The sequence below is a fragment of the Poecilia mexicana genome, unplaced genomic scaffold (assembly GCF_051168715.1).
Source record: "Poecilia mexicana isolate PSO_F unplaced genomic scaffold, ASM5116871v1 scaffold_5, whole genome shotgun sequence".
NCBI lineage: Eukaryota > Metazoa > Chordata > Actinopteri > Cyprinodontiformes > Poeciliidae > Poecilia > Poecilia mexicana.
In genome coordinates this window covers 21456118-21477585 of record NW_028263374.1, presented here as the reverse complement: position 1 = coordinate 21477585, position 21468 = coordinate 21456118, and the positions used below count along the sequence as shown (strand labels likewise).

General features: G+C 36.4%; 1 protein-coding gene across 1 annotated transcript in view; it reads right to left on the bottom strand.

The window, feature by feature from the left end:
• Positions 1-19260, bottom strand: part of LOC106924116 (neurexophilin-2-like) — a 62757-nt gene extending 43497 nt beyond the window's left edge. Inside the window, exon 1 of the mRNA XM_014997655.2 lies at positions 18163-19260. Within this exon, the coding sequence (XP_014853141.2) occupies positions 18163-18216 (54 nt within the window). The 5' untranslated portion in view covers positions 18217-19260. The remainder of the gene's footprint in view (positions 1-18162) is intronic.
• Between the last annotated feature and the right edge of the window lie 2208 nt (positions 19261-21468).

Genomic DNA, 21468 nt, shown 5'->3' with positions numbered 1-21468 from the left:
CGTGATATTCTTACCAGTTTAAAAGAGGAAAATAATTGCGGAGGCTGATTTTAAACCAGCCTCTTGACCATCCATAAATCCTGTTTTGAAAAGGTTGTTATTCAGGTCTATATAAAGGGAAAAGGGGGTTGAAGAAACGTCTATTGTGTCCACTAATGTGACTAAGAGAACCCTCTAAATGTGTATCATTGTAAAGCAAGAGAAAAATGAGAAAGTTAGCTTTCTGATTTGAATCTTAAAATCTCAAAATGCACTTGATTTGATTGGATTCAAGGGGATTAATTTTATTTTGCTTAAATGGGAATGATCTAGATACTGGTAGATGATATTCTGTCTAAGAAAAATCCCAAATTAAGTTGGTTGTACAGAATAATAACATAATAATTTAATTTTCACTAATATGTGGTGTAACAACATGTGCAATGTATGAGATCTCAGTAACAAGCTAGGCATAAGTTGGCGTTAGATCTTCACTATGTGAAAACCTATGAAAAGTTTTAAAACTTTTTTAAACCTGCTCCTATTGATATTGGTAATTACAAACAGTATTTTGTTAATAGCATTTGTTATTTTAATTCTTAATACTGGGGCAAAACAGAATAAATACAACTTCATTTTGTAGTACTTTTCCATTATTTTTTGTCCAGACTACTTCTTATTTTTGTTCTCCTTCTAATGGAGTAAAACTGGGATTTTAACCAGGAAAACAGTTACCATAGTAGGATGGCTGGTGCTCATTTAGTTTCAGTGTTTTTAACAACCAAAACTATTTTGGTTGCTTAAAACAGCCAAATGTGTACTTCCTCTAAGGAAGGGAAATTTTGGTTTAGTCAGCCAACTGACTGGCAGCAAAAGTAAAAGATAAGGGGAGGGGAAGCACACAGTTTGCCATAACTGCCAAATCCATAACTTTTCCCAGCATCTTGTTAAAAGGCCTGAACATATAGAAACAATTTGATAGTTTTGTGTTTTTATTAACTAAAAATAAAACTTTTTTTTTCTGAATTTTGGACATGTTTTGTGAAAGCACTTCTTTCATATGGTCATGACCCCTCATGTGCTTCCACTGTGGAAGTGATTACATTTGTCCTCCCTTTAAGCTTAAGTTGTGGACTAGGGATGTGCAGTCATTTTACCATTACTGTGATTTTATTTCTTAATAATTTAGATTTATCATGAGAGCAACAAACTTTACATTATGAAGTTCAGAAACCCTCAAAACTAAAAAAATATAATTTGGATTGTTACTTTTGTTACTTTTGCCACAACTTTCCACTGTTTGCTCCATTGAGAACAACAACAGATATCAATATCAAAGCTCCATAAAATATATATCACGGCAGTATTTGTGTTGTGAGCTTAGACTGCAGTGATGTACTATGAGAGCCATATTACAGAACAATGCAATATATTTTAAACTGTATTTATAACCACTGTCATAATGATCGAGCTTTTTATCCATAAGGTCCATCCGTTTTGCCCTTTTACTGCTAGGGACAGAGGGAATCTCTCATTGATAAAGTTGATTCCTGTATTCTCTATTTTTTGTTCTCTGTTATTGCAAGTCTTTAATTTGCAAGAAAGTTTTATTAACTGAGATTTGTCTGCAGAGGACAAGCCGTCTCTCTCTCTCTTTCAGTTTTACCAGCAGCACAAGCCCTGGGGAAAATTCCTATATGTAACCATATGACTACAGCTACAAATGATTTGCTAAACTGTATTGTTTGGTGTAGACCAGAGTTTCCTTGGATTGACCACTTTGTTTTTTCCACTAGTGAAAGCTTATCTAATCTCTGATGTGGACCAAACAAGCTCTGATCCACCTTGAAACATTGGTGTCAGTTTCTCAGTTTACCTTTAAAGTGAACACTGGTAGAGTTGATTTTCAATGGGAAAGCTACTAACTAGACTATCTACCAAACAAGGAGAAAAAGTAAAGCAAAAGAAGGAAGCAGTGTATGATTTACAGACATATTTGAGCTCCTAACTTTTAAATCCTTCTGTTACGGCCCCTGGCCTCTTGAGGCTGTGCAGGGTCCCTTTTTGTTATGCAGGATCAACTGTGAGAGTACATCTTCCTGATTGGCTGCCTGAAGGCTGAGAAGATTGTCAAGCCAATCAGATGTTGATGAGGCCCACCTGCACCATATAAAAGACTCCTGAATCCATTCCTCCAGTGGGGCAGCTAGTTGGAAGAGATTTTGTGAAGCTGTCCCCCATGTTTGGTGTTTGCAACTGCTTTAGGCAGTTTGTTTTGAACCATTTTGTACAACTGCTGTGGCAGTTTTGAACTATTTTGTTTCTGCTTGTTCTAAGACTGCTTTAGATTGCTTTGCCAAGCTAGAAGCTTGTTTGGGAGGCTTGGTGCTCCCTTTGTGTGTCACCCTCCTCCGCCCCCCTTTTGGGTTATTTTGAGTTTACTTTGAATTGATTTGTGTGGACATTTTGTAACTTTAATTTGCATTTGATCATCTTTAACCCCTTTTGTTTTACATTAATTGTGTTAAATTGTATTGTTTTGAAAAACTTACTTTTGTAATAAATCATTTTACACTCCATTTGTTACTCTGGGCACATTTTATGTTGCCACCCCTGGACCCCTAGACCTTGGGGGCGTAACACCTTCCAACACTTTGAGTCTATGTAAGAATAGCAGAACATGATCTTTTCTTCTCCCTCATCGTTTTTCTGTACAGCTGTATTTATCTAACATATGCAGAGCAACATATTGGATAGTTTGTTGCCTTGTCTGCTGCTCATACTGGGCAACGTCTTGTGCTAGTGCTCCAAGTGAGCAGCTGTTGTTTCTGCACCATGTTGTCCAGGCAGTTTTGTTTGCTTTCTAAAGTGCAGGCTGAAAGAGAACCAAAATTCAGTGAAGGTCTTTTGCCATTTCCCCCTCCTCAATCAAAACGAGTCCTCTGAACTATCCTGGTGTGGAAGCACCCTGAGAGTGACCAGACCACTTCCTCCACTTGTTGGCACAGACGCTGGACATGAGAAGCTCCCTAACTATCTACTGATTTGGGATCAGTAGTTAGAAATCGACTTATTTAGTTTAGATTCTGATAATTTTTTCTCCTATATTCTATATTATATCCTAAGGTACCCTATATCTGGATCAGCTCATGCCCAATATCAAATGTTTGCAGCCTTATTTAAGCTACGAAGCGTCCTGCTGCACTCTGCATTTCATTTCCTGAGATGTTGGTGCTACTCCCAGGATTTCCTTGGTTCTCTTCCGTCTCCACCGCCTCAGCACATCCCTTGGACTCGAGGTCAGAGACCCTCTCCTCACTGCCTGACGTGTGAAAGACACGTTTGGGGGTAGAGGTCAGCTCATCACTCCATGAAATGTTGAGCTGCACGATCACTAGTGAAGACTTTGAAGCCTAGATGCCAAACTCAGACTTACTGCTATGTTGGCAAATACATTTTTAAACACCTACACCTGAATTGTCTGAGTGGTATTTTGTTCTTTTCTGATGAAGCAATTTGGCATAATTTTTGCATGCATGTTTTGTTATATGTTTGAAGAGCATTTAAAGCTGTTATCTGGTCATATCATGGTGCACAACAGGACAAAATAAGGTTTTGGAACAGTTATATACCTTAAACCCTTTAAATGCCACACAACCATGACAGTTAAGCTATCTGTGAGGATCACAATGCCAAAATGTGGGCATTAAAGACATCAGATGTTGTTTCTGATCTTGCCTGCTGCCCACACAGCCTCAAGTTCATTTTGCTGTGGACTCTTCTCCATCCACAGCTCTGACCCAGTCTCCCTTCCCAGCAGCCTTCTTTCAGCCAAGTTGGACCAAGTTAAAGGAGGGAGAGTCTATCCTAGCCACATCAACACACACACACAAACACACACACGTCTTCCCTTTTGCCATGAGCCTAACCATCTCTCCCCCCAGTCATTTGCTCTCTGCTTTGGCTAATTAACTAAAAACCAAGCAGAGATTTTTTATATAATTCAGCAGTAAGAAAAGCCATGTCTTAATTCAGAAACACCCAGGGAGAAACACAGCGACTGGAGCCAGAAACCACCAGGAGAGCGACAGGAAAATATAAAATCTTGTCTCTACTGTGGAAACTTTCAGAGCAAAATAAGCTGAAAACTAACACAAGAATATCATCCTTATGTATTTTTTCCTTCTAATTTTTCATTTTAATCAAAGACACTGGCCAAGTAGTTGAAGGGCTGGACAAAAGCAGCTTGGAGGTAGAGAAGCTTGCAGGATGAGAAATAGAGCAGTGGAGAGAAAGATAGAAGCTCAATTGTGAAGGTTTTGACAGGCAGGTGGCAGGTGAGAGAGGTGTAAGATGAAAGCCAAAAAGAAAGACAGAAAAAGACTGAGATGTGCAGGGGATCTGTGACCAAATGGTTCTGCTGAGTGCCCCGATCTGAACTGAAAACTCCTCTCTCCATTACGCTTGAATTCAGGAAACAATATATAAAGAAAGTTTTGACTTGGCAAAACAGTCTACGGTGAACAAACTGTGGAAAAAGAAAAAAAAAACACAATCATATTGTCTTGCTTTCATCTTAATAATGCATCCAACGTAAATCCTGCAGTGCTGCCTGGACTAAGAGGGAATGCAAACAAGGGTCTGTTATTACATGTCTTCTTAAAAAACAACACAACAGCATCAAATCCCACAGATTTTATCACCAATGGATTTACACAGAATCTTTTATTTATTAGGATAGTGTGTTTGTCTGAACGTCAGTGGAGCTTACCAAAGGGGTCACCAATCTAGCTGTGTATGCGTGTGTGTGTGTGTGTGTTTCCTCTTCTCATTCCGCTTCAGTTTTCAAATAAACCCAATGCTTGTATGAATTAATGCATTACAAGCTCTGTAAGAGATATTAAAAAAATGATAAAAACTAATCCATCCTCCACACCCCTGTGCGGTCCAGGGCCCTCACACTGATCTGACCCTGAGCATCCACCACCATCTGCGCCATGAGTTATATATTACATGTCGCTTGGATTACACTTTAATATCTCATTACTCAAATAAAGTCCTGTCCTATGTCTCCCTCAGGTAAGTCACTATTATTATTCATTAGACGTAAAAACGTAAGCCCTGTTAATTAATTACAAAAGGTGAGAATTGAATAAATGAGAAAGAGTTAATAAGTATAATTCTCATCTTTGTGACTATGTCAACAGAATTTACAAAGGAAAAGTGTTGAAAACTCTTCTAGCTTTTCATGCTTTACCCACAAAAAATATCTATTTTCTAATGATTTCTATTCTACACGGTATTATTTTGCTCATTTGTCTTTCCAAAATCGCTCAAGCTCAGTCAGATTGGTAAACATTAGATTGTTCTGTGGGCTTGCCAAAGGTCCCAAACTATATTTACCTCTAGATTTACGTTTTTGTGTAGTTTATCCTGCACATAACTCCATCTCCATCCATCCTCCCTTCAACTAAAGCAAATCAACCAGGCATGGTCCTGCCACCACCATGTTTCACTGTGGTGATGATGTTTTCACGGTGATGTTAATATTTCATCACACATTGTAATTTGCTTTGTAGGTCAAAAAGTTAAGTTTGGATCATCATGGTCCTTATGTTTGGGGTATGTAGTCACAAACTTTAAATCTTAAGTATTTTCTTGGTAGCTGCAAGGTAATTCTGTATCGACCATTTTTATCAAGACCAAATAGGTAAAGGAATTAGGTTTTTTTTTCTTTTTCCTGTGGACACGTTAGTTTTATTCAACTCTAAACACATGCATTGAAGCATTGACACGTGAAATTAAATGCATATGAAAAAGAAAAAAGAAGCGCCAATCAAACTTTAACCTGCATCGGAAATGCTCGCGTGCTGTTTTTCTATTGTATTTTTCGGTGGGGAGAAAAACAGCACGCAGGCGTTCTGTTGCGGGTTAAGGTGTTATAGGGTTAACTGGTATTATCTTCTATTTCAAATTTTCTAACTACAATAAACACACACAGACTGATTTCTGAGAACTTTGTTTTAGATGAAGCATTACGATGAATTAACATTTATAAGGAGAAATGGAGCAGCAGGTTCCTTGATAAGGGGAGTAGTTTTAAATTTGATAAGAAATGAATAAATTGCAGGATTGTCCTCATTTAGCCACAAAAGCGTACACTCCCATCCTTTATCTTACATTTACTAAACTCCATCGATCAACATGTTGTTTATTGATGCATTAAATAAACTAAAATGAATTTAAAAAATTGTTATTTCTGAATTTCACCTGCTGATCACTGGAGCTGATTAATGGGTGATTCACTGGCATAATGAATGATTGCTGCATCATTAGCAAAAAAACAAAAAATAAAAATACCAGAACATTTTTTTTTTCCCACACAAATAGAGAAAAGGATATAATTTGAAAATGAAGACAGGAAAAGTCATTTAAAAATATCTACAAGCTTGCATACACATTGCTATATATTCAATTGTTTCCTCTCAGTACAACCTGTGAGCAAGTGTCGAGCTATAATGCATGCTTCTCACATCAGCAAACACAGGGCCACACCGGTGGATCAGATAGCTAGAGTATGAAGCACAGTGTGCATTTCCTCCCTGGGGAAGCTGAGACTCGGCAACACATTGACCATCAGCAGTGGTGTTACGCCACAACTGGTGGCCCCCTCTGAGAGCTGAGCTACTCATCAAGCATGTATGAAACAAACATGATGCCCATCATCGAGAGCCAACCGTCCCTTCTGATGTGATCTATTTCCAAAGCTCGACTGTGCTCCTCACAGCCAGGAAAAAGAGAGGGGGGGGAGGGAGATTTACACCCTGCCCATATCACAAAGATGACTGGGGACCTCTCAAAGTGGAGCAACACGAGTAAATAGGGCTGACCATTTTACCCATAACCTTCCTCTGCTGCTTTATTTTATTAAATAATGCAAAAGAGGACAAAAACAAAACTCTGGAAGAAAATTGGTCTAAACAAGAGTGGCATATTTTTTTTTTACCAGAAAAAGAAAAACCTCAGAAAAACAAATAACATTTTCATCCGATGCGAGAAGAAATTTTCAGAGGATGATAATTCCAACATAACTAAAAGATGCACATTTTGTTCAGACACTGAGATTCCATACATTTTAGTGTTAAATTGTTTGAAAAATACTTATTCCGCTTTTAAAGCTGCACGAAAAGCAACACTGCATTTGAACTGAAACAAGTTTATGTTAAAATATAAGTATGGGACTAATATGTACGTAATTATAGAATGTTTCCTAATAAATGCATGTCTGTCACCGTGAAGCTGAGGAAGAAAATCTAATGTATATATCCATCTATAAATTACAATGTCCAACACTAACATACAGAATAGAGAAGAGTGTGTTCATCTGTAAGAAACTGGACTGAAATCACAACCTTGATGCTCTTTGTCGGAAGGGTCAGCTGCAGACTCCTCCTGCTGAGGAGACTGAGATCTTTTTGAGTTTATAGGGGGGCATTCCTGAAGGCCTTTTTGACTTAGTGGTGGCATTAGCCACCTTCTACGATGTAGTTTGTTGGATCAGCAGATTTTTACAGCTGCATGGAAGCAGTTAGATAAGGCCAGCTCTGTCCTAAGATGCCCCCTTGATCCAGTGGAGGCTGTGGGAAACAGAAGCACGATCTGGCCTAAACAACATCATTCTTGGACAATGTCTCCCACCCCATGCATAAGCTTCCACCGACAAGACTGCTGCATCCTAGGCGCACTTATGAGCACAACTGTAAATCCTTCCTGACAGAAGCTTTTAAACTTTATAACCATCACTGCTCCCAACAAACTCAGACTGCTATTATATGCAGTTTTCCATATTTTGTAACTGGTCTGTTATTTTTTTATGCACAAATACACTTGGACATTTATTACTTCACTCTCCTACTCCTACACATTTCCTTAATCTGAGTATGCTACTTTTAATACCTGTAAAGTATTTTTAACTTGTTCTTACTGTAAGATCTCTCATTCTTAGTTTTTGTTACAAATCTGCTCATTTCCATTTCACTTTCACAAAATTTCCACATGGAGGGAAAGTAAACAATTTTTCTCTTCTTTTCTCTTCTATTTTCAATAACATTCAGCTGTGAAGTCACCAATTTTTTATTATTATTTTTTATTCTGTAGATGAATAAACATGTGTTTAGTTTTTTTTTTTATCCTGGAAGTATGAATTTGTTCTAAACTCCAATTTCACAATCCAAAACAATAATTAGCTTATTTTGTTTGTAACCTTTATTTAACCAAGTATTCCTCACTGAGATTAAAAATCTCTTTTTCAAGAGAGACGTGGCCAGGAACAGCAACAGCTTGCCGACAATTACAAATCATAAAACTAAAGATATCAAAACCCAATTAAAATACATTTTGAACATTAATTTAATCTGTGCACATCAAGTTCCCAAATTAAGGGAATCCCGTCCATTCAAAATTTTTCAACACCTGACTCTATAGTTGCTTGCGTGTCTACTAATACTACTACTATTGCTGCTACTGCTAGTACTAGTCAAATCCTATCATCAAGACACATTTGAATGTTTTTTTTTTTTGGTTGCTGGTTTGTTTTACCAATTATTTTTAATATAATGTTACAAAAGAAAAATCTTTATGTCCTTATACTTATAAAGAATAAAAAGAGAAAGATAAGATAATTATTTTATAGTTCAGTAGCATTTTAAAAGTATATGTGTCATATTTACCTTGTTACATCAGAAATTCGGTGTTTCAAAACACAGTAAAATTAAAAACAAAATAAAAAGAAATCAGTCTAATAATAACGCACAAACTCCTGAGCAGTGAGGCTCCTGGTGATGCTTGTTATAGATGTTGGCTGCAGACCTTTTGGTCCTTACTGCTATCAGATTTATTCAGATCCTATGAGACTGATGTCTAATGAGCTTCGATACCAGGTGACCTCAGGCTCTTCTAGGTAACTTTGATCCCTTAAGCCACAAGTTTTGGTTAAAATTCTTCTTTTTTTTTTCTCGTAGGCAGAGCTGGGATTGTTTAAAAAAAAAAAAAAAAAAAAAGACTTGTTCATACCAAGTCTATATAGTTCTTTGTTTTATCATTGACAAACATAAAAATGGTAAAAAAAAAAAATTTCAATAAATTAAATCATTACGTCAGTGATAATGTCAATTTCTACACATTAGGAAACTTCTACACAAAATAAAACACACCTAGTGATTTTCAACAATGTACTAACTCAGATTTTCCTTAATTTTAACATCAGTTCTAATCAAGGGAGGTGATAAACAGTTCCCGCTGGTCTTCTGTTCAGCATATGGCCTTGTGCAGTGATTGATGTTTGATCTTGTCAGAGTGTACGGGGCAACAACACGCCCACCTCTATCATTGCGCTTCCCTCCCTGGCTGCATAAGTATTTGGTAATTCTCTGACAAGACAATCTCCTTGTGGTGCCCGAGTTGCTCACGACAACAGGAGACAATTAGGAAAGTACTTCAAGCATTTGATAATTTTTTTTTTTTTTTCCCCCTCGGTTCAGAACGTGTTTATGAACACGTTCAGGGATGATTTATGTCAGTCCCGATACGTTGTATACATTCACATCTGCATTGCGTTTTATCACAAACACAATAGAAGCAAGTCATTTCTTCGCCGGTCTCCTCAGTCTCCTCTGAGCTTCTCCTTTCAGCCTCCACTGGCTCCTCTCAGGGACTCATTTCCCCCAGATAATGTTAAACAGTAATTCATTACAGTGCTTTGAAAATGTATTTGGCCCATTACAGACTTGCTTTGATTTGGCTTTTTTTTTGTGTCACAGCACATAATGTTTTTGATCATTAAATCAAACAATAACATTAGTAAATTCAACAAGCAGGTTTAAAATGATTAATTTACCCATTAAGGGAACAAACCAACTTGGCCCTATGAGGAATAATAATTGTCCCATGAGTCTAATCACTGGTTTTGCCACAGCAGCAACTATATAAGATCATACTAAAGCATTGAACTTGAAGTTCGAACTTTGACTAGGCCACTCAAAAGACTTCTTGTTTTATGAAACGGTTTAAAGGCTGATTTGCATATGTGCTTTGTCTTATTGACCTTCTCTATATTTGTCTGTTATCCATCTCTACTGCGGAGTAAAAGATTGTGTACACTAACACAGATTAATGCAAACTTGTATATTTAACTTTGGGTTTTGGGAACAAAATCTGAAGTTAAAGTCAATTATGAGATAAAGATTGACACAATTAAAACTTCACTTCTAGGATTGTAAAACCATTTACTAATTTAAGAGTCAAATAAAAATGCCATTTAGCTCTGAAGTTTTATTTACCAGCCTTTACAAACCCCCTCTTTAGGTTAAATATAAAAAGAATATGAAAACAGAAGCAGATTGGTATACAATGTAAAAATCCTTCTATTTTCAGCCTCAATAGCCAAAGAAAAACAAATTTGATACACTCATATATGATTTGATTAGAATTTAGTCAAAATTCTTACTGCCCAAAGCAAAAAAATATATAATTACTTAAGGAAACGACTACTCTTTTAATAACGCATTAAGAGGGTTCTCACAACTACGGTGTGATTCAGCTTTGGTCTCTAAATACAGAGGTGAAAGTGGATTGTGTTTTTGGAATGGCGTTGAGCCACTCTTAAAATATTTGTATTAATGACAACCTTTGCCACTTCAATAGTGATGTCTCTCATACAGCACTTATGTCTGCTTCTTGGCATTTGGTTGCTTGTTAAAATGATCTACATAATGCACTAATGCACTCAGGTACAATTACAGAAGCGTTATATGTATTTTGGGGTTGGACGTCAGGGTAAAGAAAAACATTTCTTAGGATAAAATGTTGAGGGAGATTCTGCTTCAACAGGGTTATTATCATCTGGCGAGCTTTTGTTTGTCTGTCATTTGAAGTGAATCTGAGCCGTATTCCTTAGAAATAAGGTATAATCAAGTGTTTTTACATGCATAAGTTGAAAATCACTAGTCAGTGCAACTGCCAGACTCTTCACTCTATAATTCAAAACTGTGAAAGGGCTCCATTTTTCATAATATTATTAAAACATCAACAAAGTTAGCAAAGGTCGTTCTGCTTCTCTCTCTATGGATGTTTGTGTTTCTACAATCATTAGACATCTTTATCAGCTTGTTCAAATAGTCTTTAATAGTTTACAGTGATGGTCCAGGGCAGATAAACAAAAGGTTGGTGCATCCGGTGATTAGCATTTGTTGGTCACAACTTAAAGCCTAATATATAACAATATAAACCAAACAGAATATTATAACTAGAAAATTCCTTTTTTAGGAACTGAAAAATTACTGGCTGAGTGAAATCATATATTTTAGGCTACATCGTTGGCCATAAAACAAACATTTACATTAAAGTGTTTAAAAACCAGAAGAAACATCAGCAGGCTTTAAAAAGCTATTCTGTGAGGGGTAAAATACAGAATGATGAACGATAAAAAAAAAAAGCCAGTCCTTGTTTGAGGCTTCAAATGTTGCTGAGCTCTGTGTGACTCTAAGCATAAAATTTGTTGACTTGATGGACAAAACCTTCTATCTGCAGCTCAATCATTTAAGACGTTTAAACCAAGTTTGTATCTGCTTATTGTAGCACATCTAATTTTAAATGTCCTGATGTGGTTCGCAAGCAACCTCTGGTACCAATAAAACATGGCATTTACAAAGAATAAGAATGAGTTACATTTTTTTCAGCATTTATCTTAAGCTTTACTCTTTTGAATCATTTGTAGCGAGGTTATGTTTGGGTTTATTTTTGACTATTTTGTTCATCTAAAAAGAAATAAAATGTTCCAAAGTACAGCAGCGTCTCCTTGGATCTTACATCCTGAAAGCAGCACAGCCAGGCTTGTTTTGACGGGTCAGTAAGCCTAAATTGGAACATAGTTCCAATCTAGATCTTGATTTAAAAATGTTTAGTGACCTGACCCTGAAACGAGCTTCAAAAACAACTTTGACTCTTCTGTTATGGTTGAAAAGTTCTGATATGTATCTGCATTTAAACCTCATACATCTGATTCAACATAGCTGGATGGAAGTTAGGAAAATGAATCTAACTTGTTTTTCCTCTTCTGTTCCTCATGCATACTAGTCATTAGAAATATTTTTCTTTAAAGGGCCTAATTCCACACACTAATTATGATCATCAAGAACATGAACTCAAACAAACACTCTCAGTGCACATATATTCTTCAATATTCTTCACAACACATTATTTTCAACAATATCAGAATATTGTGTTATTTGAGCTCGGAGACATGTTTGAACCTTAAAAATCCCTTTATCAAAAAAGAATAAATAGATATAATGAATATATATGTATATACACAATTGTTGCATTTTCTCTTACTATTATTTCTTTTTCCTCTGCAGGGCAACACTTTCATCACAACTTAGATTTTACAAATAAGAGAATAAAAGATAATGGCTAAATCTCCAACACTATTTTTTTTTAAAACATCAGAATTTCCTTTTCTCCAAAATGAATTATAGTGTTCTTGGATATCTGATCCTTATTATTAAAAAAACATTAAAACAATTGTAAAATTCTCTCCAAGTTTGTTACTGAGAGTAACTTTCTAATGACCCTAAAATCTTTTTTGCTCTGCATACCAACCATAAAACATGGATTTACACCTGATCAGTGGGCTGGTATCTGCGACTTTGTTCATCACAATATGATTGTGAAAATAAATGAGAAATTCTTTTGACAATGACATTTAAACACCTTTTAAAAATGCTCACAATTTTCAGCAGAAATCTCCTGTTTTTTCCTTAATTCTCTGATCAATTCGGCTAAGTTGTGATGAGCTGAATCCTCTAAGCATCTCAGACTTCTTCTAATAAAAAAACAGTTCTCCACCATACTCATTCTATTAAGTTTAATAACATTTACTATACGAGTAATTTTACCTCCACTCTGGACCATGGCTGGTGCTTAGTACTTTATCTTTCACCTGACTGAGGGGCCATAAGACAGTTATGGTGCGCACATCATAAAAATATTTAAATTATGCAACGTTATGTTATACATGCCACAACATTACACAATTCATTGACTTGACTGAACAGTGGTTTGCCTTAACCATTTCATCAACCTCATTTTATGTTTCTAACTGTGAGCTCTTTTTTGCAAAAAAGTTGCCAATTTTTGCACATTCGGTCGTGTCCGTTTCCAGAGTTTTCCTCTTTACCGTCTGAGCCGCTATTGTTCTACTTTCCATCTTTTAAACACCGCTGACAGACAGCATCGGGGTCTGACGTCAGGATGCGTCTCTGAAAAAACAAAAAACAAAAAGGAAAGCTGCCGGTGGTGGTGTGTTGCTTCTTTATGATCTATGTTGATCTAATATGGCCATGGGTTACAGTAATGTTTATGTAGCTTATACGATGAGATTGAGATGATGCAGTTTGGGTTCAGCAGCGTTTATCAGTTTCAAACTCAAAGCAGGCACCTCTGATTTCTCAGTTCCTTTTTCTGGTTCAAATTACCTCAACTTGTTCTTGTGGAAAATATGCTACTGTAAATCAGTCCAAAATGTGGTAGAAAATAGCTTTATTTATGACTAAATGTTTCTGTTAGTGATCCACCTGTTTTCGTGGCCGATACCTTTGACTTCTGACCTGCCAATTCTGATTTTATCAGATTCTTATTTTACTTCTTAGAAGCATGAAGCATGAAAAAAAAAAAAAAGATATACACTGCAGGTTCTTTGATCAAAATAGTATCTTTTAACCCAACAGAAAATGATCCAATTCCATTTTTTCTGTTCATGAACCACAGGACATTAAACCTAATCTATATCTGATCTTTGCTAAACTAAACAAAAGTGCGCAAAAGTAAATGTTGGTGGTGTGCTTACAAATTGAATATTGTGAGGATTCTTTAAAAAAAATTAAACACTTCACTATTTTACTTGCAAGTAATCAATAAAAACCTGATAAAAGGAAAATTGGCATATTTCAAACATGACGGATTGATATGTCCCTAATTCCTACGACGATGGAAGCGTTGCGACGCAACATCTAAATAACTCCCTGAATGATTTGTTGAGTAAAACAAAAATGACGTGCAAAGACCTTTATATTCACCACATATGAACCAAAAGAGATTCTGGGTGGTTATTTTGTGCAGCTCCCTTCCGCCCCACTTAAACCCTCATTGTTTCTTCTTTCTCACAGAACTGCAGTGAAGCTCTTCTAGCAGCACGCACGCCTGACTCTGGTTTCGCTTTCATTTGTCAGTTGTAAGAAGCCATAATGCTTTTAATTATGTTAAGCTAAAATGTATATTTCTTTTCCATATGTAATCTTTACAAGGAATAATCTCTCTTATAAGGACGACAAAAAAAACTTAAACATTAACCACACAAAGAAACGTGAAGATTCATTTCAACAGCAATGGTGGATAAAAATGAGACAGTGCTGTTAAAAAGGAAGCAAAGAAGTTAAATAAAATGAATTGTGGGTTAATCCCAAGCAATTCATGTCAGAATTCATTAAAATACTGTATAAATCCATGTTGTTTTTTTTAGGTTAAAGGAGTATCTGATCTCTGGGAGCAATTTCAGAGACAACAGATATGGCAGTAATGTGATTGCTTCTGTCATCATGATTCAACAGATTACACATCTAATCAGTGAATAGAGAATATAATTCACAGATTACAGAGCAGTGGTGGCTCATGCTGACTGAAGCTGGGATGTTTTTACAGTCAAGATGATCCACAGATGAAGAGATAAGCGAAAGGACAAGAGTGGGAGGGAAAGCACCAACCACCTGGATTAATCCATGATGGAAAAACATCTGATCCCGCTGTTTGCTGATTGATCATTTTTTTCTTTCCACCACTATCATGTTGAGAATGGAATCATAACATGCGGGCATGGAATAACGCACGGCCGCGTCTCTCATGCACGTTTTATGAAGACACATAGATACCGCTGAAATGCAAAGCTATGCAGAATATATGAGACACGATTCCAAAGGAAGAGGGGCGATATACAATGAAATTAAAGTGACTCAGTTGCCGTAATATCCCTGGGGTATACGGATAGTTGTTTTATGGGGGGAGATAAGAGGATTTCGTCAGTTTGAGATGCTGGCTAATGCTATTGTTTCTCCTGGGAGCATAAAGGAGCAAAGAAGCTTTTCACACATCTTTTCTTCTTCTGGAGTGCTGTTACTGGAGATATGATTTCAAAGAACAAGGTGAAATATATTATAATGTTGCAGTGCATGCATAGGGAAACTACAGTTTCATTACTCTCTTTACCAAAAAATTTGATCAATCGTGTAAATACACTAAAATGGTTTAAATTTAATTAAAAATAAGCAGTTTTGCAAATTTAGATCAATGCCACCCACTTTTTACGTTTCTTGCAAAATGCCTTTAAGTGATGGTGAGTAATGACTTTGGGTTGGTTTAGTTTAAACAAATCATCAAATTTAGTTTGTCTCCACTCTCTTTACCTCCTTTTATCATTTTTTTAATTTATCTGTATTCAGCTTTTTTTCATTGCATATTTTACTGCCTCACATTCATGTCCCTCAAGCTAATTCCCAAGGATGCAACTTGTCATGCAATGTCAGCCAAATTACTCAAGCTCCACATAGGTGATTTTTTTTCTTTTTTTTAACCAACAAAGACAAAGACTGCAACGCTTGGCTGATATAATCTAATACAGAATCAATCCTAGCACTTGAACCCCAGACTGCGGCTATGGCAGTTCCCCCCTGCGAGAGACAAAATTTGCATTCAGTCTTAACAGGCTTGCATCTCACCTTTCACGAAACAAGATACCCTTCGCCCCCATCTCCTGATTTGTGAAAAATCCAATAAAAACAAAGAACAAGTATGTATTTTTTTTTTTTAGGAAAAAACAAAAAAACAAAAAAAAAACACTGGTGGTTTCTTGTCACCAGGCAAATCTGTGGGCAGCAAAGATTCCCAACCCATCCACACCTCTGTGACTTCATAACACTTCACTTTGTCACTTGAATCAAGTGACATTAGACTGTTAATAAGATTTGCTTTACACATCAGGGATGCTCATTGAACCCTGACCTGCATCTCAGTGAACTATAATACTGTCATAGTTAATTTATTTTAAGTGTTATTGAAGAGCCATTACGTACAGAGAGATTTATTTCATAAGTTTATTTCCATTAATTTGAGGGATTTTGGCAGGCAGAAAACAAAAATCAAAAATTCTGTTTATTACAAATTCTGAATATTGCATTGCATAAGAATGATTTAAAAAGTATTTTTGATACAAAAATGTAATAATAATCATGGAAGAACTGCTGACTTGACAGTAGTCATGGCAACAGTCACTGACATCCTTAATAAGGAAGATAAGTCACCTAAGGTCCTTGTTAATAAAGTTGCTATTCAGTTTACTGTGTTCAAGCATATTAAAGAAAAGTTGAGTGGAAGGAAAATGCATGTTAGTAAATGTTGCACAAGCAGCAGGCACAACCACAGTTATTAAAGGATTGTGAAGTAAAGCTCAGCTGAGGCTGAAGCTTCAGTTACAGGAAGATGTTTCCAAGAACTGTGCTCTAGTTGCAACAATCTGCATTAAGCCACTCCTGGAAGAGAAAAGCTCTAAAACAGGACAGGACTTTTATTCAAAGTGATTTTTGAATTTAATTTGGAAACAAAGTCCCACAGCGTGGAGGAAGACTGAGAAGCACAAAATCCGAGGTGCATAAGGTTCAGTGTGAAGTTTCCTCATTTTTCGATACTGCGCCTGACTAGACCACAAATTAACCTGACCTAAACTACATGGAGGAATGATTTCCAAGATGAAGTTGAGATACCAGACTGAACATTACAGACCAGCTGAAAGCACTATAAAAGGAATCTGGGCTTCATTAACATCTCAGCAGAGCTACAGGTTGATCACCTCTATGTCACACTACACTGATGCAGCAATTAACGCAAAAGGAGCCCCAACCAGGTCCTCAGGTGTACAGTTTCATAAACAAGCACTTCAGTTGGATGACATTCACGTATAAAGTTTTTTTTTTGTTTTGTTTTTTTTGTCTGATGTAAGACAAAAAAAAATCTGATTAACTAAATATTGGATTTCCATTAGCTGTAAGCCAGAATAATTTCAATCAGAATTAAATATTTGAAATAAATCAGTTTGTGAACAATAAATCTAGAGAATATATTACTTTATTTTTTAAATTGAATTATTAAAATAAATGAACATCTTGTTCACATTGAAATTTATTAAGGAGCAACATAAAACACATTTCAGAGAAGAGAAAACAAAACAAAATAATTAAGGGCTTTCCTTTTTTCACTAATATAAGAAAGCATGTGCTGTAACATTTAAGCTGTGGCAATATGGAGAGATGGAGACGAACAAGACAGAAAAGAAACAAAGTTTGTATGACATTTAGAGGCTGGGTTGGTGAATGATAAGAAAAATTGTTAAAATTATAATCTTTAGTCTGGAAAGCTAAGCAGACAGAGGTGCGTTGTGTGTCAGCCTTTCACCTCAGGTGTGTCTTAATCTTCTATTCTTGGGAGTAAAGGCAGAACAAGAGCAACATTACGGTCAAAGTGAGGTTTTGATGAAAACTTTGATTCCAAAATAGCCACTTGCGCTTGTGTGTGTGTGCATAAGCGTGCACATTCAGCTCACACTGCAGCAGCTTCAGCAAACACAACTGAGCGCACCAACTCTTTGCCACATAGCGATGGTTAGATAATAAACCAAGCCACGGGCGTATTCAACTTCTGAAGAAAATTTTAGAGGAAGTTGCTGGAAGGGCAAATAGATAAATGGATAAGGAGGGCTGCTTAACTGGGAGTGAAAAGGAAGCGCTCAGGCAGCACAAATCTGCGCGCTTGGAAGCGGAGGCGCACATGCGTTTTTTTTTTCCTTTCCAGACAAATCGGAAAAAAAGAAAATGCAAAAAGCAACAGAAACAAAGACACATCAGGGCTGTTTCATGTCTCATAGGCTGTCCGTAGTTATTTTTCAATTAACTACGGATGTTTCCTGTGTTGTAAACATGTTCAATCAGCATTGAAAGCATGCACCTGTGCAGTTTTCAGCAGGTAATTTCTAGGAAATAAAGGAAATATCAGTTTGTTCTTCATCTTTTCATAAGTACAACTCACCTTCTGTAGGATCCACTGACAGAGGAGAACTGTCGTCCAACCGAGAACCTGCATGTCACCTTCCTTAGAGCGGACCACCCTGAAAAAACTACACGTCTCCTCGGCTGAACATAAAAGAGACACGCCGCTGAATCCCAGCAATCCCAAGTGACGGGCCAGGTGACGGGCGGAAAGTGTCACAGGAGCAGAAAACACGCTGAAAGTTGCGTGTGCGCTTCGCTAAGAGTCACAGTGGTCTCCGTGGGCAAAGTTTGAGCACTGCTTTCAGTTTCTCGGGTCCGCCTCATGTGGCACATCCGCGGTGTTGGCCCCCGCTGGACATGTTGGAGCTTCGGCGCGAAGTTTGCGCGGAGACCGAAGTCAGTCTGAGAGCTGGTTCGTTTGATGATCAGAAGCTCTTCTCGTGTTTTGGGACACTGACTGGTTGATTTTGAGAGATGAGGTCTGTCGCGTACAGCAGCTCCCTCTGTCTCTCCTATACCCTCTCTCTCTCCGTCCAAGCGCAGCTGATTTTTCTCCAACTGGAAACCACTCTAACCACAGCTGCATGTGGAGCAGTTTGTCCAGTCGATGTTCAGATAATGAGGTGATGACTTACAAAAAACTGTGAGTTGTGGAAAACATATGAATTCTGATAACCAAATATATGTTGGTGTTTTATAATGTTGGATTTTTTTATTCTTTTTTTTTTTGTTATTATGATGAAAGTCTCTGTTAATGTCTTATCAGCTTGATAAGTTTAATTAGTTCATCACTTACTGTAATCAGTTTGTTTTAGGTAATATTTTAGTCTGTCACACTTTCTGTAATTGTCAAATTTTACTAAATCTGAACCAATTTAGGTCCTCCAGGTCAGCAGGGGGCCCCCAAGAACGTATCATTTCTTGTATGATATAAAATTCTAATATTTGACTACACTGATATTAAACCTAGGTGTTCAGTTTCAGAAAAAAAAAAGTTTTGAATACCGAAATAAAAAAACAACAACATTTACATTAAGTTACACTGGAATTTAAGTTGTTTTTTTAATAAAGAAAGAAAAATACACATTACAACCATGTGATATTTGTAGTTTTATATATGGCGACAATCTTAACGTGACACAGCAAATGTAACTATTCAGTGCTTATATTTGTGTTTATTACACAATAACTGCAAATAATTTTCAATGGATAACTGGGAATTGCCGACACAAACACACTTTTACTTTACAGGATTGGAGAGCTGCACATCACACAGGACAAAATGACTAAGACTCAAGTTTGCCTGACTCCAAACTGAAAATACTATTTATTTAATTAATGGTGTATATTACCACAAATTAGGGTCAAGGGAACATTTTCTGTTGTATGATTAATTTAACTATTTGCTAATGAGTGATTCATGGCAGTTAAATACTCAACACAGATTTCAATGTAAATCTCAATGTAAATTGAGATTGTAAATCCTTCTACTTAAGGATTTACACTGAAATTCCTTAAGCAGAATTTCAGCCACTGAAATTCTGCTTAAGGTCCAAAATAATTAACACTGTCTTCAAATCTTTACTTGACCCCAATTAAGTAGGTTTTGCAGCATGACAAGGGGCATGTTTGAGGGGAATTAGGAGCTCTATGGATTTACTAACAATTACAGTTACTTCAGAGGCAGGACAGCATGACTATAGATCATCAAATCCCAGTTCAAGAACAAGGGCGGACATAAAATGAAAATGTTTCAAGATGCTACGGTACTTGTAAATTTAAAATAATAAACTTTCTTCACTAAAAGAAGCTTAGCAGATGTCTGCAGATGTCTTGTATCTTCTGGTCACAGTAAACCAAGTGAGATCTCTTATGTAAAAGCGAAGCATGAGTCAGAGTGTATACAGTCAAGTTTGACAACCTAACTTTTTATGACAGATTTTCTGAAATATTCTTCAAAGAAACTGTTTTTCAGGTGGTGGCAGCACTTTGGTCCACTTTAATTTAAAATATGCTATTTGGAATTATATATATATATATATATATATATATATATATATATATATATATATATATATATATAAAAGCCTTTTATAGTAAACTTTTTGTCTTGTGATAAACTTGAGGTCATGAGACATTTTTATTTCAGTCAACAATATAACCAGCAAGTTTATACACTGATAAAACAAACTATTGATTAATTTGGTGCAATAATTTGCATACATTTTATTTGGCTAGAATTTGATTAGAGGTTCTTTGTAGAAATTATATATGTACAACAGTAAAAAATAAATGCAATTTATTCCAACCTATTTTTTTTGGAATGCACAAGTAAATTAGTTAAATTCTAACTAATTATCACAATTCTTTACTTTTCACCTTTCATTTCTTTCAGATACACCCGACAAATTCCCGCACTGTGAGGCAACAAGTTCTGTTCTCTTTTGGATCTCAGAGAAATAAGAATTGCCTATGATTAAGATTAAAGAAGAAGCCAAGCTCAGTTAATCCCAAAATTTTAGTCCTCTTTCTAAGCTGTTGAAAATAGGATATAATTATGCATTCTTGATTCAGTGCACAAACTTTAGAGGTTTTATGAGACATTTTAAACTTTTACCAAGTTCACACAGTCACAGTACAACCTGTATCGATTTAAAATACTTACCTTTACATAATTTCTATGGCTAATTTTAATCAATTTTATACAAATTGATTTTTATAGTGTATGGATGGGAAATATACCGAAGATATCTAAGGTCCAGCAATAGTAAATAGTGAAGTGAGCAAATAGCTTGGATTGAAGTACTTTTTTGTAATTTTTTCCCCCATGTTTGCAATTGTCTTCATCTTTTGTTCAGTACCCATTGCAGTTTTGAAGGAAAACCATAATTACCAACATTATGCTCATTTCTTGAACGTTCCCAGAAATGCTGAATGTGACTCACCTTCTTTGAAATTGCTGTGACGGAGGCCACTGGTTCAAACTATACATTTCTTCAAAAGAAAAAAAAATCTCTCTCTCTCTCTCTCTCTCTCTCTCTCTCTCTCTCTCTATATATATATATATATATATATATATATATATATATATATATATATATATATATATATATATATAAAAATCTCACCCTCCGTGGGTGGTCTCTTTCATCCTCTGAGCTCGGGTCCTCTACCAGAGGCCTGGGAGCTTGAGGGTTCTGCGCAGTATCTTGGCTGTGCCTAGAACTGCACATTTCTGGACTGAGATGTCTGATGTTGTTCCTGGGATCTGTTTTAGCCACTGCTCCAGTTTGGGGGTGACTGCCCCGAGGACCCCGATGACCACAGGCACCACTGTGGTCTT